Source organism: Musa acuminata, chromosome BXJ3-9, assembly GCF_036884655.1.
Source record: "Musa acuminata AAA Group cultivar baxijiao chromosome BXJ3-9, Cavendish_Baxijiao_AAA, whole genome shotgun sequence".
Lineage (NCBI taxonomy): Eukaryota > Viridiplantae > Streptophyta > Magnoliopsida > Zingiberales > Musaceae > Musa > Musa acuminata.
The window spans coordinates 43,206,999-43,228,987 of record NC_088357.1 but is presented as its reverse complement, the minus strand read 5'-3'; the positions used below and the strand labels follow the sequence as shown (position 1 = coordinate 43,228,987).

The following is a 21,989-nucleotide window of genomic DNA, read 5'->3' as shown; positions in this document are numbered from 1 at the left end:
TTAATAATTCATCGAATGATAAATCTGCATCTATTGAATTTGTTACCTCATTTTCGATGGCCATTAAGGCATAATGAGCAACTTGCTCGGTGTTGGACTCCTCTTCTTCGGATGCGCTCGAGTCATCCCATGTTGCTTGAAGCGCCTTCTTCTTCGATGTTCTCCTTTTGACTTGGGGACAATCACTCTTGCAGTGTCCCGGCTTTTTGCATTCATAGCAGATTACTTGGTCCTTCTTGGGTTCAAGTTTATTTTTTGCATCATTTTTAAACTTGTTTCTTTTAAAGAACCTTTTAAACTTTCTTGTTAGAAGTGCCAAGTCATCATCACAGTCCTCATCACTTGAGTTTTCTCTCAAGTGGCATTCAGAAGTTTTGAGTGCCATATCCTTCCTGTTCTTTGGAAGGATGTCTTCTTGCTCTTCATGAGCTTTACAAGTCATTTCGTAGGTCATTAATGACCCGATTAGTTCTTCAAGAGGAAAATTTCACAGATCTTTTGCCTCTTGAATAACAGTGACTTTAGGATCCCAACTCTTAGGAAGGGATCTTAGTATCTTATTAACAAGCTCAAAATCCGAAAAGCTCTTTCCGAGTCCTTTTAGACCGTTGACGACATCCGTGAAACGGGTAAACATGTCGCCAATGGTTTCACTCGGTTTCATCCGAAAAAGTTCGAAAGAATGTAACAGCAAATTGATTTTTGACTCTTTTACTCTACTTGTGCCTTCATGGGTCACTTCGAGTGTGTGCCAAATATCAAATGCAGTTTCACAAGTTGAAACACGATTAAACTCGTTTTTATCAAGTGTACAAAATAAGGCATTCATAGCCTTTGCATTAAGAGCGAAAGCCTTCTTCTCCAAATCATTCCAATCGATCATTGGAAGAGAAGACTTCGAAAATCCGTTTTCAACAAGATTCCACAATTCAAAATCCATAGAAATAAGAAAGATCCTCATTCGGGTCTTCCAGTAGGTGTAGTCCGTCCCATTGAACATGGGTGGACGCGTAATAGAATGACCCTCTTGGTTTCCGGCGTATGCCATTTCTCTTGGGTTTTAATCCGTTAGAGAGTTAACCTTGCTCTGATACCAATTGTTAGGATTGAGAGCACTAAGAGGGGGGGGTGAATTAGTGCAGCGGAAATCTTTGAGCGATTAAAAATGAAAGCTGCGTTCGTTCGATAAAAAACGATTTCGATATAAAAGCCGATTTTAAGATCACTTAAGATTAAGCGCAGTTTTACTTCTAAACGCAGTTTACGTCTAAACCCAGTTTGCGTCTAAGCGCAGTTTACGTCTAACCACAGTTTGCGTCTAAACACAATTTACGTTTAAATGCAATTTGCATCTAAACGCAGTTTTACGTCTAAACGCAGATTTACGTCTAAACGCAGATTTACGTCTAAACTCAGTTTACGTCTAAAACGCAGTTTTACGTTTAAACGTAGTTTGCGTCTAAACGCAGTTTTACGTCTAAACATAGATTTACGTCTAAACGCAGATTTACGTCTAAACTCAGTTTACGTCTAAAACGTCTAAACACAGTTTGGGCAGTTTTACGTCTAAACGCAATTTTACGTCTAGACGTAGTTTCAAAGGGATCTGAACTTAGAAACTCGTTCGTAAAAGCGCAGAAGACAGTTTTGCAGAATCAAGGCGTAAACGTAAACTGCAATGTAAATATCGTACGAAAACACTAGTTTACGTCTGAAAGCAGATTCGGACAAATCAGCACTTAGAAACTTGTTCGTGAAGGTGCAGAAGATAGTTTTGCAGAATCAAAACGTAAACGTAAACTGTAATGTACGAAAACACCGATTTACGTCTGAATGCAGATTCGGAAAGAACAACACTTAGAACTTGTTCGTAAAAGCGCAGAGAGCAGTAGTTATGAAGGAGGTTTACAGTAATGATAAAGTGCTAAAAAATAAACGCAAACCAGAGATTTAGAGTGGTTCGATCAGTCTTGACCTACTCCACTTTTGGCTTCCTCCACCGACGAGGTCACCGACGTCAACTAGAGGCCTTCCTTCAATAGGCGAAGGCCAACTGCCCTTTTACAGTTTCTCTCCTTTTGACAGGCTCAGGAGACAACCTTTACAAACCTTTCTCTCCTCACTTTATAACTCAAAACTTGAAGAACAGAAGGAGGAGACTTAAAGGCTTTACAACACTTTTGAGCTCTTAGAATCACAGAAAAGATCAAGATTTCGGTGTAGGTCTGTATCTCTTCAGTGCTGAATGGGTGGGGTATTTATAGGCCCCAACCCAATTCAAATTTGGAGCTCAAAACGATCAAATCCCGGAATTCCGGGATCAGGCGGTTGTACCTCTTGACTGGAGAGGTTGCACCGCCTGGCAGAGCTCGAAGACTGAGCCCAGGCGGTTGCACCTCTCTGTCAGGGGCGGTTGCACCGCCTGAGTCTGGCTCGGAGACTGAGCCCCAGGCGATGCCACCTCTTGACTGAGGCGGTTGCACCTCTCTGCCAGAGCTCGAAGACCGAGCTCAGGCGGTGCCACCTCTCTGTCAGGGAGGTTGCACCGCCCAATCTTGCTCGAAGACTGAGCTCAGGCGGTGCCACCTCCTGGCTGGGGCAGTTGCACCGCCCAGTCTCGCTGGGAGACTTAGCCCAGGCGGTGCCACCTCCTGGCCTGAGCGGTTGCACCTCCTGGTGCAATCAGGGTTCGAATGGTTAGCTCCATTCGGCCCAATTTCAGTCTTTCAGGGGCCCAATTGCCCCAAGATTAAGCCAATGGGATCACCTCCCATTTTCCAACTTAATCAACGTGCTAACTACGATTAAATCTAAGACAATTTCTGCAGCTTTGCTTCGGTGCGTCAATCGCTTCTTCCGGCGAGTTTCCGGCGAACTTCCGTCGATCATCCGATGAACCCTCGGTGATGCTTCTGCGGACTTCCGGCAAACTCCTGGACTTTGCGACGATCCACTTGGCGAGTTCCAACGAGCTTCGCTTGGCAAGCTTCTGGACTTCTCGGATCTGTTCTCGCAGAACCTCCGACGACCGTCCGAACTTCCGTCGAACTCTCGAACTCCCAATGTGATCATGATCTTGACTCCGGCGCAACTCCTGCTGCTTGTCTAACTTTCATCGTAGTTAATCCTGCACACTTATCTCAACACATAGATTAGACAAAAAATGACAATAGACTTCATCATCAAAATCCGAGATTCAACACACAGTTGAGCCTCACACCATAACTCACTATCGTCACTCATAACCTTAAATCTAATCATACTTGTATTGTTTACAAAAAGATCATCCCCTTCTACACTATGCCTATTTGCCCCATGATTTACTTTTATTAGACACAAAAGTGGTATATGACACTATAGGGATGGTGTAGGGCGACACAAAAGTGCAAAAGCGATACAAGACGGAAGCGATGATGAGTCGCAAGGGTAAGGCAAAATGGTTATTTGTAAAAAGTCACTCTACAAGAATTTTTTTAAATTATGATAGTTTGTAAAAAATTCTCAAATTTAATTTTTTTCTAAAAATTACCCTTTAATAAAATATTTTCTAAAAAAGAAAAAACTCTTTTTTGATCTTTGTATTATTCTTTTCAACTTTTAAAAGGTAAAAGTTTCTTTACCTTTTTTTATTTTCAAACAGCATCTTCGTTTTCTTATAGCTAAAATACCTTTAATTACTTTTTTTTCTTTCTTTTTTTCGATAGGCCAGTTCATAGAGTGAACTATTCAATTACAATATTTTTACATTGCATTATAGTATTTTAATAATATCAGAAAATCAATATAACGTAGTATAAAGACATTGTGTTATTGTGTATTTATACTAAGTTAAAATATTTTTCTAGAATTATTAAAATTTAAAAAAATATTATTAATTATAATATTTTTTATATTATTGAAAAATATTATAACGTAGTATAAAAATACTATAAACACATACAAAAAAATTTATACTACGTTATAAAGTCTTTTTGATATTATTAAAAGCATAACAACATAATGTTATAATAAGAAATAAAAAAAACAAAGATTTTTTCGAGGATTTCGCCCCATGAAGTTTTTTTTTTATTAAAAAATAGTTAATTTAATTAACCATTATAAAGTTAGCATGGAAGTCTAGTATATTGATCTTGAGCATGATTTTGACCTGTCGGACTACGGAGCTAAATTCGAATTGAATCCATTTAATCCAATAACCCGAATCCGATTTGATTCGACCCGTTTATTGCCGTCGGGTTCGGATCCGTGAAATGGGCTTTTAGCACACCCCGATCTCAACATCATCGCGTCCTACTCCTGCGCGTGCGATGCAACTCGTCTTCCGAAGGCTGCCTCCTCGACTCCATTCCATCTGCGGAACTTTCGCTCGATACTTCGTTACCACCTCCGCCGCTCTCCCCGTCTTCTCCGAATTCGATGTGCTGGCGCAGGAGGAAGCCGCGGGCCACGGCGAGGAGCAGCCTCGTGGATCCCTCTCATCGAGGGTGGAGAGGCTGCCGAAGGGCGAATCCGTCGCCTTCGCCTTCCAGAACTGGATGGGGGAGGGATCCGCCGTCGACAGGGGCGAAATTTTTCACGCCATCAATCGCCTCCGAAAGCGCAAGATGAACCGGAGGGCGCTGGAGGTGAGTTGGTTCGTTCCCTCCACCACTTATTTGGTCCAAGAACAACCATCATTAAAAAGGGATCTTTTGATGATTCGTACACTTTCGATGCTATATGACATTGATTGGTTGAGAGAACCAATAAAACTAAGTTTTTTCTGTGTCTGTGTGAATTTTATGGCACTACCTCTTTCGAGGTTGTTTCTTGTAAGATTTATGCTACCGATGCTGTGACAGTTTGAAGATTGCCGAGGATTTTCGCGTGACATGTATTTTCCTGGGGATAGGAACGCTACTGGAAAATGTTGGGTTTTCCCTTCGTGTTACTTCTTCTCGTATGGAGAAAACACCATCAAGTCTTACCATCAAGTTGGTAAGACTTGATGGTGTTGATAATTTGTTGTGTATATGTTGTCGAGATTTGATACCATTGATGGACTAATTGATTGAAGGAATGAAGCAAAGGAGTCGCTCGTACCTTTGCTTTTAGGGTTTACTGTCTGTAAAACGTTTTAGTTGAATGGTGTTATTTTATTCATCTTTTATCCTTCAGATCGCCTACGAATCCAAGATTAGATTTTGTCAGGAATGACACTACAATTCAATACTTATTTTAGAATATTAGTAGTCCCTCTGTGTAGTTCTTTGTGGTGTTTGTAATTTTATGGTGACAAGAAGCAAATAGGGTTAAGGTTGAAAAGTAATGTGTACCATGCCTTGATAACATACCTGAACTGTGTAGGAACTGTACAAGGAAATCTTATAGGAACACCATAAACATTGTGCTATATCTCTTAGTAAATGGAGGAAATGTGTGTGATATAATTTTTCAAGGAATTGCCTCTTAAAGTGTATTCTCTCCTAAATTTTGTAGAGCATTCCATTAATAATCTTTTGTCTAATGCAAGTGGATGGTGAATTGTATCTAAACTAAATCATTTTTTGCCCTCCAGGTTATGGAGTGGGTCGTTAGAGAGAGACCATACAAGCTCAGTGAATTGGATTACTCATATCTTTTGGAGTTCACAACCAAAATTCATGGCATTTCACAGGCTGAAAGTCTCTTCCTCCGTATTCCTCATAACTATCAAAATGTGCTGCTTTACAACAATCTCGTCATGGCCTGCTTAGATAAGGGTCTGATCAGGCTTTCGTTAGCATACATGAGAAAGATGAGGGAACTGGACTTTCCTATCTCCCCATATGTTTACAATCGGTTGATTCTTCTACATTCCTCCTCTGGTCGCAAGAAAACCATACCTAAAATTCTGATCCAAATGAAGGCTCATGGTGTATCCCCACATGTATCAACATATAACATTTTATTGAAGATAGAAGCTGATGAACATAATCTTGAAGGCCTGTCAAAGGTATTCAATGATATGAAACGAGCAAAAGTTGAGCCAAATGAAATCACTTATGGCATTCTAGCAATGGCACATGCAGTTGCAAGACTATATACAATATCTGAGACATATGTTGAAGCCATAGAGAGGTCAAGAACTGGTAATAACTGGTCTACACTAGATATTTTACTTATCCTGTATGGTTATCTGGGGAAAGAGGAGGAACTACATATAACCTGGAAGTGTGTCAAGGAACTTCCTTATGTTAGATCTAAAAGTTTTATTCTTGCAATTGAAGCGTTTGGAAGAGGTAGTTCAGTTGACATGGCCGAAGAGATATTTGCAGAAATGAAATCAATCAAACAGTTGAAGACAACAAAGCAGTTTAATTCAATCATTTCAGTTTACTGCAGGAATGGGCTTGTGGATAAGGCATCTGAGGTGTTCAAAGAAATGGAAGCAAATGGTTGCAGGCCAAATGCTATAACATATCGCCACCTTACTTTGGGTTGCTTGAAAGCTGGTTTATGGGATGAAGCATTGAAGACAATGAATTTGGGGAAGAATGAGGATCTGAGCTTTCGAGTAAGAAGATCTACGCCATGGTTGGAAACTACACATATGTTATTGGAGGTTTTTGCTGATATGGGTGATCTAGAGAAGGCAAAAAGTTTATTTAAAGAATTTAAGGAAACAAAATACTGTAGATATACTTTTGTTCATAATACACTTATAAGAGCTTATGTGAAGGCAAGGGTTTATGATTCAGAAATTTTGAGGAAAATGATCTTGGCAGGAGCAAGTCCTGATGCGGAGACATATAGTCTTGTTAGATTCATAGAGCAGTTCAAAAGTTAGTCATATCAGCATAGATCAATATTTCCATGTACTGGCAAAGTCTTGACAGACAACGGACTAACGTTACAACTAAATCATCCACAAAGGAAGCATAGTCCAAATCAGGAAATTACTCTGCTTTTCTCCACTGGTCCTGATGAAACTATTTCCTTGTGTACAAGGGAGAGCTGACTGACAGTTTTAACACTCTTGATACGAGAAGTTGTGCTGAATTCAAATACTCAGAAGATCACTATACAAGATTGCATAATGGTTGTTATTACAAGCTCTAACATGCTACATATGTTTGAGGATGAACTTTTTAATCTGTATCAATTAAGGTGCAAGATGACTCTCATCTTGGAGATCTCTTGCATTCTCTGATCTTCATGCTGGTACACTGACATTCTGTCTACTTGAGTTTGAATATTTACATGACTTTTACCAGACCTGTCCAATGATCCTTTTCTGCATGACTTAACATGTGGATCAATTCTATTACTCCAGTTGGTTATCTACGGAGTTAATGGAGTATCAAGCTGCTTTTGCATCAACAAAGGAGTACTTTGCCACTTCTAGTAACTGGTCTATTTGAAACAATCAACCATGAAGGTAATGGCTCAAATTACTGTTCATTCTTATATCTTTCAAAGAGAGGCTCTAGCTATAAACTTATAGAATTCTGCTATAAATTTGTACAAAACTGCTACAAAAATGACACATCTACCATTAATCTAACTACTTTGGCAGATTAAACCAATTTGAGTAGATCAACCACAGCGCCATCCAACTCAAGGGAGGTTTGTTGAGTTCCAGATGGCAGAACGACTTTCAATCTGTTCCAGCATTGAAAGTGGCATGGGCTGGTGCGAGGATCATTCTTACTTTGATCACCAGCATTTGGCAGATATTCTGGTGGCATTGTCCAGTTCATCCTGCTGCAGCAGTCACCATACCACACTTTGGAATTGCCTTTTGTTGCAGAATTCTAACTTAACTAGGATAAAAAGCTTCAGATTTTTGCTTGGTGCTTATATGAAGTGCTATGTTTTCTTGATCAGAAAAGCGTCAGATTCTTTCTTGTCACTTGCATGAAGTGCTACGGTACCACCTCCTAGTTGTAAGACAAAAGTGACAACTTGGAACATCATTCATTAGCAACAATGTACTAGTATCTGGTGCGAAAGGATTCATTTGAATCTTCATTATAGTTACTCTTTGTTGGTTGACTGTTCTTTGACTACTGGTAAAAACTTCTATCGACATAAATGCTCTCTGAAAAATTCATTATATTGATTAAAATACTACTAGTATTTTATGCAAAATATACTTTCATATATCTAATGATGAAGAAAGGAAGAAACGACTGAAAACTGTGGTGACTTGGTATTTTTTACTTTGGAGAACTTACAAGCTTTGACATGCTCTTGAAAGCCCATTTCTATTGTTAGCTCTCTCTCTCTCTCTCTCTCTCTCTCTCTCTCTCTCTCTCTCTCTCTATATATATATATATATATATATATATATATATATATATATATATATATATATATATATATATATATATATATATATGTGTGTATGTATGTGTGTGTGTGACTCAATGATAAATTCTTGTTAACTATTATTAATTATGATTAATAACAATTAAAGCACCTAAAATATCCAAACTTGAATCTAAATGCACAAATACAAAAATTAATAATTTATAAGGATATAATATTTTATGAAAGGTATTAATGTCATTTGGAGTTTCAATAACAGTGTTTAAGGGACATAGATTAACTACAACATTATTTATACAAAATTTTGAGTTTTGTATGGATTAAATTTGCCAATTATAATTTTATATTATTGACAAGTTCTATAATCCTATTACAATTATAAAAGATTAATAAACTTTTTATATTTCATATTTATATTTTAAAAATATCTAATTAGTTCATATTACTTGTAATTAGAAGCGTGTTTAACTTTACAGGAACGGACATTCCATGCCTACTCCCCCCCCCTCATAAACGTTATAAAGTATATACCGGTTTCGATATATATGTATATATATATCTTTTTTACTTGCTAGACGACGTCGTCTTTTTGATTCCGATCTCAGTTTTGGTGACCGTCGGCGTGCGATGGCGTCACGCCTACTGAGCCGATCGAAAACCCTAACCCTCTCACGCCTCCTCCTCCTGCACCCTTCGGCACCGGGCAATCCCGTCACCTCCGCCCATGGCCTCCGAGCCTTCGGTTCCCTCGCCCCACACCCGCCCCCTGATCCCAGATCCGCAGCGATCGCGCCAGCCTACAGGCCCGATCGCCCCTCCGCCGCTGCTCTCGGTCTCCTCCGTGCCCCTGTCTTCGGCCAACTTGGCTTTGGAAAGGTGGACGCTTCTTCTTGTCATCCACGTTGTATTTTGTTTTGGTGGTCTTGGTCCGCGAGTTCTTCGTCGTAGTGATCGTAGGGTTTTGAGTCCTGGATGTTATTGCTGCAACTTTTCTTTTTGGTGTATATAATTTTCCCGATTCATGTGAAAAAAACATGCGATCGGTTCTTTTACTTGTGGTAGTGAGAGTTTAATGGAAACAAGAAGGGGATAGAAGTGGCGGAGATAGACACAAGAGTGGAATAGGCATTTTTACAGAAAGGGTGTTAATGAATATGTTGTAAAGGTGAAGGAAAAAACAGGGTTGGTGATAGAGTATATTCCTCGACTTTGAGGTTGAGGCAAAGGTATTGAATTTTAATAGGCGTTTATGCCGTTCAAATTGGATTAGAACGAATTATTAAAGAATACCAGCGACTAAAAATCAGGAAAAAAAATGTGGAGTATTTAAAGGAGTGCATAGGGGCAATGGCGTACAAAGAAGAATGAAGTGGAAGAGATGATTTTGGTTACGCTATATGTTATGCTTTTATGATGGTAAATACTCATTTTAAGAAAAGAGATAAGAATTAGTACTTACAATAATGAGCATGAATATTGTCAGATAATTTTTTTTATTATTATGAGTATAGACAGAGTTATATATGTAAAGATTGTTGTGGAGAAAACTTGACTAATTAGCATAAACTATTAGTGTTTGTTGGTGTTTAGATTTATCTTTTAAAACTGGAAGAGAAAAAAAGTAAACTGTTACGAGAACTAGACTACCAAATTTAAAAGGTGATAATGTTGTTCTTTACAGAAATAGGATAGAATATAAAGGGGGTTGGAACTTTGAAGAGGATGCTATTAGCATCATATGAATTTCATGAACTAGTGATCTAAAGGACATGTCCAAGGAGAATGTTCGGGAGTCTAAGGGTAAGGAATATTGGATGAACAGGGAACTGGTGGTTGTGCAATGGAGTCCAAAAAACCGTTGATATGAAGAGTGTGTGTTAGGGAAAACTTTAAAAGCCAGGACAAATTTAGAAAATATATTACAGCTAAGGAGGATAAAAAAAGAATTTAATTGTTATGTTCCCCTAAGCATATTTCCTGAGTGTATCATTTTAATAAATCTCATCCTCTTCTTTTCTTTGCCTTCTTTTCTGTAAACTTTCTGTGCATGTTTGCTTGTTCTTAATTGTTTTAAGTCAATGACAGCCTATAAAACTGCTTGTTAAGATTTCCTAAGAAGCTGTAAGTAACATCTAGCTGTGATTAATAAACTCTGATGGCGACACTCTGCAACGTACTTATCTCTTCTTGTTCACTTTGTCTTCTGTTATTACCATCTTTAATGTATGTTTTCATCATTGCATATTGATATTTTAACCCCAAGTTCATGTGAAAATATGGTTAACCATGTGGGTGATGTCAAATATAAGCTTGTTTTTGACTTTTCAGGATTTTAGTTATAGTTTAGATCATGGTTTGTCTTATTAGTTCGTATCGATGTACCAACCAGTCATTGGTATGGTATATACTGATGTGTCGATACACGATATGCTGAGACATACCGACAGACTAGTCTATACCGCCCATATCAGTCCTCTATCGGACTGATACGTACTGCTCTTACCGAGCTGTATGCCGTGGTACAGTAAACCCTAGTTTAGATATGGGGCTCTAGCACATAATGCCGGTAGTTGAGACACACATGCAATAAAGGGAACTGTTGAATATGAGAGCAAGGTTAGAAGTTTAAACAACTATATCCGGAATTTACTTGCTGTAAATATCATTGCCTAGCTTGTTTTAATTTGTATTTCAAGCCATGTTCATAATTTATGGTTTGCTTTCTTACTCTTTTAGCATTTGTTGGCTGCACTGGGTGAAGGGAAGTCTTAATTTCATTGATTTCCCTAGAAGTTCTTGCTGTCACAAGGGTAATGATCATTTTTATTCTTTATAGAGATATCCATGTTGATTATCTTTTAGTTGGATGCCACAGTCTTTGATAGTTCAGATTTTTTCACAACCACTGTCTCCTGAATCTTCAGTTTCTTATTGAGTGATTGAGTCAATGTTGTCTTTAATCTACTTTGACTTTGTTATTTTCTAGATGACACCTTAAAACAGTGATGTTGTTTGCAAATCATGTGGGTGATTTTGTGGTCAATTTTTACTCACCCCAAAACCAGCTGCTGATATTCCTTCATCTTCTTTTTCTCCCCTTTTTTGTTAGTTCTTTGTATGCTCTGCTTAAAAATATGTGCAACTATTGAGTTTTGTTTGTTCGTCCTCCCTCATTACCAGTGATTTAAATAGGCGCTCGTGCGAGTCGAGACAAGGCCCGAGTGCCTCGTGTGTGGACTAGGTGGCACGCTTCAATGAGGCGTCGCCTGGGCGCTCGCCCGAACCTAGGCACCGAGCGCTCCGGATGAGCATTCGGTTCAAATAAGGCAACTGAACCAGACTTTTAAGTCTAGTTCGATTCAATAGTAATTAGTTGGTTCGATTGAACCAACTAACACAGTTACTTACCCTCAAAACCGACACTTCACGCTCGCACAACCCCAAGCCAACCTTAGCATTGGTTCTGCCTCCGCCGTTGATGCTTTCTGCCACTACCTCCACTGTAGGAACAGCGGACCGAGCCTTCCTCTATCATTGACGGGCGGGTCCAATGGCCTCGCAAGAGCCTGTAGCTTCCTTTTGTCGTCACTCTGTGTGTAGTTCCTCAACTTGTCGAGGGAGAGAACCGTAGGTTCCTCCGCCACCGACGGACTCCCTCTGGTTCTTCTGTCGTTGTCGCTACTGCTATCCATAGCTTTCGCCGCTATCGCTGTTGCCGTCCGCAGCTTCTGCCACTATTGTCGTTCGCAGTGTTGTTGTATCTGTCTTAAACTAATCCTCCGCTGTTGCTGCCAGCTTCTCATCGCTACCTCTCCTTCCTACTTTCCACACTGTCGGTGACAATTTTATCCCCTTACTGTTAATAAATAGTTCTTTTCTCCCTCTCTAATCATTGGTAACTATAAATAATATACTATTAAAAGTAGATTGTTAACTACTATATCAAGTAATCTTTATATTTACTAAATTGATAATATAGATTTTAACACTGCTTATCTTTGTTTATTTAAAACTTTATTATTTTGATTTTTTTGATATTTTGTTATTAGAAGTAAGGATTTTAATTTCGAATGATACTGCTTGTATCGGGCGGTATCGTTGATCTAGCCCCGTATCAGACGATACAGGGTTGTATCAGGCGGTAACTGTTGGTATTTCGATCGTCGCCGCTCGGTAGCGGGCGATATCAGCTTACTTGCAGCCTGGGAAGAAGAAGCGTTAAGAGAAAAGAGGAAGAAGGCAAGAGGGAGAATCAGGAGAACCTCGACGCTTCCTGATTCGGCGCCGCCCTCCCTCGACGATCCCGATCTACAAGGTAATGGAGAGGCGACGACTCGGCTTCTTCGTTATCGCGTTCTTCGCCGAAGGCCAGAGACGCCTACGGCCTTTGCCGTGTTCTTCGGAGACATCTGCAGCCTTTGACGTCTTCACCGAACGTCGCAGATAAGGAGATGACCGCGCATCTTCTCCTCATCTAATGCGACGAGGAGAAGAAAAGGAGGCGACATCATAGAGGCAGCGTATGCCTCCTTTTTCTTATTTTTTTATATTTTTATATTATATATTATATATATCAAGCAGTATACCATGGTGTACCGCTCGGTATGCCCGTACCATACCGTATCGAGCAAAGCTCGAAACGTCGGTACGGTACGAAATTACGAACCTTAATTAGAAGATGAGTAATGTGATTTGGTACTTTAGATCTTCTTAGTTTAATATCATATTTTTATTTAAATACTTATATTTATCAATTATATTATATATTTTTTATATTTTAATATTTCATAGCATCTCGTTTCGCTTGGGTGAGCACCTAGCGTCTCGGGTTTTTTGGGACCTTGGCGCCTAGCGCTTTTTAAATCATTGCTCCTTACTATGTTATGTTGTATACACTATCAGTAGCCTACATTTTATATTAATTCTCCCATGTTTTATTCCATTTCTTTCTTTGTTTTCATTTTTTAGCAGCAGGCAAGACATTCCATAAATATTTTTTTCTTCATTTTCTCTTCTTTTGGTTTTTACCTATTTGAGGAAAAGATGGATCTTGTCATCCTGGAAAAGAGCTCTGTTATCTTAAAATTTTCTTCTCTCCAGTAACTCTTTTCTCCAACAGTACCAGCAATTTGTTCACCACCCTGAAGTTGTAATGTCAAACTTTGTTCAATTGGTTTATACTGGACTGAATTTGGAGATGGTAATTATTATTTTTTCTAATCTCTCTTAGAATTGGTTCTTATGCAAGCTTCTGGTTATGGTAAGATTTTACCTAATTGTATGTTTAGTTCATTACAATGAAATGCACAATTTTTAGCTTGCTCATTTAATGGGAATGCATAATCAGGAGAAATGAAAACTCAAGCAAACAATATATGTTTGTTTGCCGCATAATGTTTGTCACTCTGCTGCCCCTTTGTGGTTATTATGGTTTATGCTAACATTGTTTCTCTATATGTTGTGTTCTTTAAACTTTTCTTTGATATTCTTTTAATGAGAAGTTATTGCAGAACATGTCTCATATGGCTGGTGGAGTTGAAGATCCTAATTGCCTGAAAGGAAAGGAGATTGACTCTTCAAAGGTAATGGCTTTCAGCCCACTGGAGGGGACCCTTACCAGGGAACGGAAAAGTGGATTGACGAATGAAAGCTTAAAGGTAAAGAGGATGGAGCTTTCTATAAAGACTACATATGCACTTATTCCAGCATTGCTACTCATATCAAAATCGACGTTGACGACTTCAGCACTTGTTCTGTGCGTATACTGGCAAATCTATGGGTTTTTCAAGGAGATCCTTCTGGACTATGTTCATCATGACGTGACGAGGAAATGGGTCTTGATATATTTCAAGCTGCTACTATTTATCTTGGCCAAGGACACTATACTTGCTTTCGATCTAGTGTAATAATGCCTTGTGTCTCAGCAGCACTCTGTAGACCTATAGATAGGGAAGTTGGCCAATGGCCAACCTACAGTTGCTGTTTTATTCAGACTTTTCCCTTTCCTTTAATGCTAAAATGGCATCCCCGGGATCTACGGCATGCTGGTTTTGAAGTTTGTATCAGAATAATGAATAGTGGCCATTGTAATCAGACCCAGTTGGATCTATTTTTATCACTTGTTTTCAATCGTAATCGATGTCATAAGGTGAATTTTTGAGACTAGTTTGGTGGTGATTGTTTGTTATGAAGTTGTCCTTCTGCTACAAATGCAAGCATGGAGGAGAAATGCAAATACAAAAACTGCTGATGTGGTGTGGTTCAGATATCATGGTTTTACTGTGAAATTTATTGGAATTGGTCAAACCATGTCACCTAAACCTTTTTTTCCTGATCTTTAATGCCATGCAGCTGCCTATGTACTTTGTGCTGTTGATTCAGTTACTAAAATTTCCATCTTATCTTGTTTTGATTATTTTTGTTTTTAATTGTTCATTAGTGCTGCTCATTGTGACAAGATCACCTTTTTTAAGAAACAGCACAACTGTTTTTGAAAGAAACAGTACAACTGTAATGGGCTAAGAACTTAATAGTGATTTATTAGGTTAATTATAGATTAATTTTTGTAATTAGTTATTTTTAGTATTTTAGTGTTTATATTTTTAAAAATTATATTCAGATTTTTTTTGAAAATAAAGTATTTAATCTTTTTTTTCTAATATTATCAATTTTACTAATAAAAATATCGTATATACTTAATAATAAATCGAAATGAGACAGAATCAATATGATGATAAATTTTATGATATTTTATATAGAGATCTTAATGTAGAGATCTTAATTTTTGGAAGTATAGAAATGAGTTAAAGATAGCTAATATGTGATTATTCTTGATATTTTACATCAAGCTCACGTTTCACTATATATATATATATATATATATATATTATATATATAATCTAATTATAATAATAACAATAAATTATAATGATTTATATATATATATATATTATTTTTTACAATAAAAAATCAAATAGAAAAGGAACCAAATAAAACGTACTTCAAATGTAATGTAAATAGGATTTTAAATAGAGGGTTTCAAATGACTACCGTTAAGGTTGAAACTAAAAACTAAAGCAAATATAAAATAAGCTAAACAAAGATTAAAAATATAAAGTAATAAGCCATTTCAAATCCAATCATATGTATCAAAATACTACTTCAAAAATAATAGTTTTGATAGCTTAAAAATTGATTATTTTTGTAAATCCCATCCGCGGTGGAAGAAATTATATTAGTGTCATAAAATAAACGTGACGTCAACTAATATAATGAAGCTTACAAAATATTAGTGCAAGTGATGTGGTTGAACACTACAACTCCACGCTATTTTTACTGCTCTCTCTCTCTCTCTCTCTCTCTCTCTCTTCGTAGGCGAGACTGCGAATCGATCGCCGTGTGGTCGCCGGAGGGAGCCGAAGATCGAGTTGGATGGGGCTTTAACACCGCCCAAGGCCTCCCCTGCAGATGGTGAGTTGGATTTGGGCGCCGATTTCTCATCGATTCGTGCTTTTGCTGTGTTTTCTTTTCTTGTTTGAATCTGTTTTATCTGATTGTGTGTGATTCAGCCATTGTTTGATTGGGATTGTTAGATGGTGAGTTGGACTTCGGCGCTTATGTCTCGTCAATTCGTGCTTTTGCAGTGTTCTGTTGCCTTCTTTGGATTCGTTTTATCTGATTGGGTGTGATCTGCCCGTAGTTTGCTTGGCATTGTTAGATGGTGTGTTAGATTTGGACACTTATTTCTCATCGACTCGTGCTTTTGCTGTGTTCTCTTTTCTTGTTTGAATTTGATTTATCTGATTGTGCGTGATCCGGTCGGAGTTCGTTTGGGATTGTTAGATTCGGCACGCTTGTGGCTCTTTGAGTCGATTTCAGTGTGCAAAATGGGGTTTTTTTTCCTTCTGTATTCTCTCTTTGGATTGTGACAGGTAACGGAAGTTGATTTTGATCGGAAAATCGTTACTTTAAGCTTCTCTGCAGATGTTAGTTTAAACTTTACACTGTATTATGCATTGAGAGGAGATCTTAGCAACTAACGAGTGAATTGAAACTCGAATCTGTGTTCCCGTTTGTGTAGGATCTGATGAACCTCAATGTTGCCCCTTTTTTTGGGCTAATTACATATTTATTCTTTATAGTTAGACTTCTTCAGCATCTCAGCACCGAGACTTCAAAAATTTACGTTCAAATCACTATAGTTATAAAAGTGAAAAAATTTAACCCAATTTACTTTAATGTCATCGGTAAAGCCGACGGAAAATACAACATGTGACAACATATACAAAAATAACATGAAAATGATAGGTAAAAAGATAATTTCAACGTCTCAGGTGAGGCACCTGTGCCGGTGTCACTCTAAAACTGCGTTGGGGGGAGGTGAGGTAAAGGACTTACGTCCTATTGATGTAGATGTAGAGCGATGCGGTATCGACATAGATGCAGAGCGACGTGGCATCGATGCATATGTAGAGCGGGGACGAAGGATGAAGAGCGACAACGGAAGGTGAGGCAAAGGAAGATGAGAAAATAGATGAGGAAGATGGCCGCACCAACATAGATGTAGAGCGTCAGCATCTGTGGCTTTTATTCTGCATCGCCTTGCATCTGCGTCGGTGCCAATGTAGATGCCAAGTGGCACTGACGTAGATGCAGAGCGTCGGCATTTGCGGCTTCTACTCTGCGTCGCCCTGCATCTGCATCGGCGCCGACACATATGCAGATCGACGAAAGGGGGAAGAAGGATGAGCATCGGACTGCATTTACATCATTGCCGATGTGGCTATCATCTTCATCCTCTTTCTCTCCCTTTGCCTCATCTCTCACCTCCGCTCTCCCTCCTCCCCCGCAAGAAGCCATAGAAGTCCCTCAACTCCACCTCTAGGACTCCACCTGGCCCATCTCTAAGGACATCCCCTCCTCGTCCTCGCCAACCACAACCACAACAGCCACCTAAGGCCCCTAGCGGTGCCGCCATCCGACATTACCACAATAGTTGACTAAGAAGAAAGGAAACATAACTGAGATATTGAAATTACCTTTTTGCCCATCATTTTCGTATCATTCCTGCATATCCTGTCACGTGTTGTATCTTCTGTCAGTAGAACCGACGACATTACAGTAAATAGAGTTAAATATTTCACTTTCATAATTATAAGGATTCAATATAATTTTTTAAGTTTAAGGACCGTGATACTAAAGAGGTATAACTACAGGGGGTGATTTGTAATTAGCCCTTTTTTCCAAATGGACATCGATGAAGCTTTTTTTTAATAAAAAATAATATTTTATCATTTTCTTTATTTTATATCTTAATATTAGGATGATGGTAGAAAAACCGATAGTAGATTAACAATTATGATTCCTACCTTTCCCTTTGTGTTGGAACTCTCAATTGCATGTGGCAGATAAATCTAAAATTTTGCTTTGCATTTAAGGTAGAGTTTGTATTAGAAACCTCAATTGTCTATTTTTCCTTGCCCATCTTGTAATTCTGTGTCAATTTATGGTGTATACTTCTCAATAAACATATAAAACCAACTCTATTTCTTATGCATGCAGAAATTGAGGAGCACTGCAAGCACTAGAGCTAGTTCTCTTCATATGGGGGAATTTCGTGATACCGAATACAATTTTGTCAATGAGGACTCGCCGAAACTAGGCAACACCAGGAAGGTCTCTGTCATTCCCCTTGTCTTCCTTATTTTCTATGAGGTCTCTGGTGGCCCCTTTGGGATAGAGGACAGTGTTCAAGCCGCTGGCCCGCTTCTGGCTATACTTGGATTTCTGATCTTCCCCTTCATATGGAGTATTCCTGAAGCACTTGTCACTGCTGAGATGGGCACCATGTTCCCAGAAAATGGAGGTTATGTTGTGTGGGTCTCTTCAGCTTTGGGCCATTTTTGGGGTTTTCAGCAGGGTTGGATGAAATGGCTTAGTGGTGTCATTGACAATGCTCTATATCCAGTTCTCTTTTTAGACTATTTGAAGTCCGGTATTCCAGATTTTGGTGGTGGGCTGCCTAGGACTGTTGCGGTGTTAATACTAACAGTTGCACTAACTTACATGAACTACAGAGGACTGAACATTGTTGGATGGATGGCTGTGTTTCTGGGGGTGTTCTCCATACTTCCTTTTATCTTAATGGGGTTGGTAGCAATACCAAAACTTCAGCCTTCGAGATGGTTACAGGTTGACATACACAATGTCAATTGGAGTTTGTACTTGAATACACTCTTTTGGAATCTCAATTATTGGGATTCAATAAGTACTTTGGCAGGAGAGGTGGATAATCCTAAGAGAACACTTCCAAAGGCTCTGTTTTATGCATTGATCTTGGTTGTTGTCGGATATCTGTATCCTCTCCTAGCTGGGACAGGAGCGATCCCACTTGATCGGGAGTCTTGGACAGATGGTTATTTTTCTGACGTGGCCAAAATTGTTGCTGGGGTCTGGTTGAGATGGTGGGTGCAAGGAGCTTCAGCTCTATCCAACATGGGCATGTTTGTTGCCGAAATGAGCAGTGATTCTTACCAGCTTCTTGGAATGGCAGAAAGGGGAATGCTCCCAGAGTTCTTTAGCAAGAGATCCCGTCACGGGACTCCTCTCGTCGGGATACTCTTCTCTGCTTCTGGTGTTCTTCTGCTGTCCTGGATGAGCTTTCAGGAGATCGTTGCTGCCGAGAATTTCCTGTACTGTTTTGGGATGATTCTGGAGTATGTGGCCTTCATAAAGTTACGACTGAGCCACCCAAATGCTTCTCGGCCTTATAAGGTTCCTCTGGGGACTGCTGGTTGCATTTTGATGATCGTCCCTCCTACCATCTTGATATGTGTGGTTCTGGCTCTTGCCTCTTTCAAAGTCATGATCGTAAGCATTATAGCGATGCTTATTGGGTCCATCCTGCAGCCCTGTCTCAAACATGTGGAGAAGAAGAAGTTGTTGAAGTTCACTTTGAACTCTGACCTCCCTGATTTCAGAGAATCTGAGCATGAGAGTGCTGTCGAATCCTTGATAGCTTAGGTCAGTACCATCACTCGAGAGAATGTTACTTTGAACTTTCATGCGCCTTCTTGAACATAAAGGGATGTCTCCAATTCTCATAACTCCAAAGATGTCATCAGAATCTGAACCTGGTTTTTCGACTCTATAAATCTCATCTTATGGAGAAATCTTAAGAGTTCATTTTTGTTAAACTCATTACAATATGGTACTTAGCAATCCACTTCCGCTGCACGTAGATTCAGCATCCTTCGTGTTAATGGTAGCGTTCAAGCAGCATCTTACCGATACCTTGTGTTAGATTCAGTGTTGATACTAAGCAATTTACTGCTTTTGTTGGCGGCAACCGATCCCTTTTGTTAGATTCAGTGTTGATACTTAGCAATTTACTGCTTTTGTTAATGTGTGACTGCACATCAATTTCTTAACCGGAGGATGTGAAGTCATTTGCTGTAATTTGACGATCATATAACACTTGACTGATGTCAGCTTCATTTTCAGATCCCTTAACACTAAGGAAATATGTGATCTGAGTTCGAGATGATGACTGTATATGACATGGTGATGGTGATTCCATAGTAGATTCAGACGACCAATCAACGGCATTGGCTTGGTGATTGCTCTCATGTTTCGTGGAAGAGAAGGCAAGTTCTGAAGTCGCTCAAGCTGCTTCCCAGTGTGCAGCAAATGAAGCTTATTGGCCATGTTCTTGGGATCAAACATCTCATGCTTATTTGATCTAATGCAGAATAAACAGAAAAACATTGAGCCTAAAGTTATCCACTTATTATTTTTATTTATCTCATATTATTAATTTTTTATATTTTTTAAGTATCCTATTAAGTTAATTAGTTTTCAAGATCTAGAATTAGTATAAATAAAGGTCTTCTCTAAACTTATGAAATCATAAAAAAATAATATCTCCAAGTATTATAAAGATTTTTTTTCTATCAGAAGGAATTGACTTCACTCTTCTTCCCTTGTCAACTTACTATAATCCGGTAGTAATTTTTTAATTTTATTTTCATTTTACGTCAATTAGTATAAGAGCTTTGCTGTTGGTATTAGTATATTAGGTTTGTTGTTAGAAAATTAAGAAGTATATCTTACACTCGTAGTTACAGTGGATTTTATATATTAAAAATTTAATTTGCTAAGTACAACTTTATAACCCATTAAGATGAGGTCTAGTGGTAATAATGATAACAATGTCGATGATATTATCAATAATAACAGTGACAATTTTGATGGTGACAATATTCGTGATGGAGGCAATAGCAATAACCCTAACAATAATGATTGTGGAGTGCCAGTCCTATGGTCGATGTTAAAAGCACAAAAAATGAGAATGACTCGGGAACTTCGAGAGATTCACAACATGCTCACTAACTTGAGTTTAGGCACTAATAGAATTCGTGATGATGGTAGGATCAACCATGCTAGAGTTATGCTTATGACCAACCTAATCATTAACACAGGCTTACAATCTAACGCAAGCAAATTGCCTATGAAGATAAGTCAGATGAAGAAAGAATTGTTGACTATCATAAAACCAACCAAAAAAGAGATGCTGGTGCAGCTCAATATTGACACTTCAATCGACGTGGTATTATCCGCTCACAACAACCAACAATATATGATAATGATTCAGAAGATGACAATAAAAGGTATGGAAGATATCAAGTACTACCCAAACGAAATAGACTATTTAAGGATTATCTCTCAAAGTATACCTCCGCAGTTTTAATGGTCATCTCAATATTCAAGCTTTTCTTGATTAGAGTTATAAAGTAGAGAACTTCATCGAGGTGATGAATGTTCCTTATCACAAACAAATCAATCTTGTTGTATACAAGTTGAAAAGAGGTGCAACAATTTAGTGGGATACATTACAGAATAACATAAGAAGGCAAAGAAATTCACTAGTATAGATATGGTGAAAGATGAAGCAACTTCTTAATAGAAAATTCCTACCCCCAACAACTGTTGTTCCAACAATACCAAAATTGCATCCAAGGTACTCGATCTGTAACTAAGTATGCCGATGAATTCTTATACCTTTCAACTAGATGTAACTTATCCGAGTTAGAAAACCAACAAACGATAAGGTACATCAACGGACAACAATTTATAATTAAAGATAAAATATTTTTAACTCCGATATGGACAATTTGTAATTAAGGAAATATTGTTGACTCAACCTCCAATTGCTACTCAACAATTCTCTACTCTGACAACACAACCTATTCATAACAAAGATAAGTTGTTACTGAGTCAATACAACTTACAAATCAAGGCACAAATATCAAAGAAGCAACAAGGTAAGTTAGGTATATCCCGACTACCACAAACAATTAATATGCTCGACCCCTAGTTGGGAAGTATTTCAAATGTGGGGAGTCTAGTCATCGTTCCAACGAGTATCGTGTTTATAAGACTATCAACTTTATAGATTACAATAATGACTTTGAAGAAGAAGGAGATGCCTAAGATGATATGATTGATGATATTGACAATACTAAAATAGTAAAGGAAGAAGGGGAACACATCACATGTATTGTAAAAAGATTATTACTCACCCTAAGATAAGAAAGATCTATCTCAACGTAAGAAAAGCTTCCAGATGCAATGTTAATAACAAAGTTTGTGTATTGATCATAGACAATAGAAAATATGACAACACTGTATCTAAATCA

At 38.3% G+C, this 21,989-nt stretch overlaps 3 protein-coding genes across 4 annotated transcripts; all 3 read left to right on the top strand.

Moving 5' to 3' along the window:
* The first annotated feature begins 4,293 nt into the window (after positions 1-4,293).
* LOC135648638 (pentatricopeptide repeat-containing protein At1g07590, mitochondrial-like) lies at positions 4,294-7,997 on the top strand. 2 transcript variants are annotated; one of them, XM_065166509.1, is made up of 4 exons: positions 4,294-4,625; positions 5,558-7,182; positions 7,295-7,399; positions 7,538-7,997. In XM_065166509.1, the coding sequence occupies exons 1-2, from the start codon at positions 4,308-4,310 to the stop codon at positions 6,806-6,808; spliced, it is 1,569 nt and encodes a 522-aa protein (XP_065022581.1). In that variant the 5' UTR covers positions 4,294-4,307; the 3' UTR covers positions 6,809-7,182; positions 7,295-7,399; positions 7,538-7,997. The 2 variants fall into 2 exon arrangements, with proteins under 2 accessions (XP_065022581.1, XP_065022580.1); XM_065166508.1 differs by having other exon boundaries at positions 5,558-7,399.
* An 868-nt stretch (positions 7,998-8,865) lies between these two features.
* LOC135650035 (succinate dehydrogenase subunit 4, mitochondrial-like) lies at positions 8,866-14,176 on the top strand. The gene is made up of 3 exons (XM_065169102.1): positions 8,866-9,168; positions 13,803-13,949; positions 14,038-14,176. The coding sequence occupies exons 1-3, from the start codon at positions 8,920-8,922 to the stop codon at positions 14,113-14,115; spliced, it is 474 nt and encodes a 157-aa protein (XP_065025174.1). The 5' UTR covers positions 8,866-8,919; the 3' UTR covers positions 14,116-14,176.
* Positions 14,177-15,611: 1,435 nt separating this feature from the next.
* On the top strand, positions 15,612-20,116 carry LOC135648722 (probable polyamine transporter At1g31830). Its single transcript, XM_065166631.1, has 3 exons — positions 15,612-15,762; positions 17,854-19,314; positions 19,795-20,116. Exons 1-2 carry the CDS (start codon positions 15,760-15,762, stop codon positions 19,312-19,314), a joined length of 1,464 nt encoding a protein of 487 aa, XP_065022703.1. The 5' UTR covers positions 15,612-15,759; the 3' UTR covers positions 19,795-20,116.
* The last annotated feature ends 1,873 nt before the right edge of the window (positions 20,117-21,989 follow it).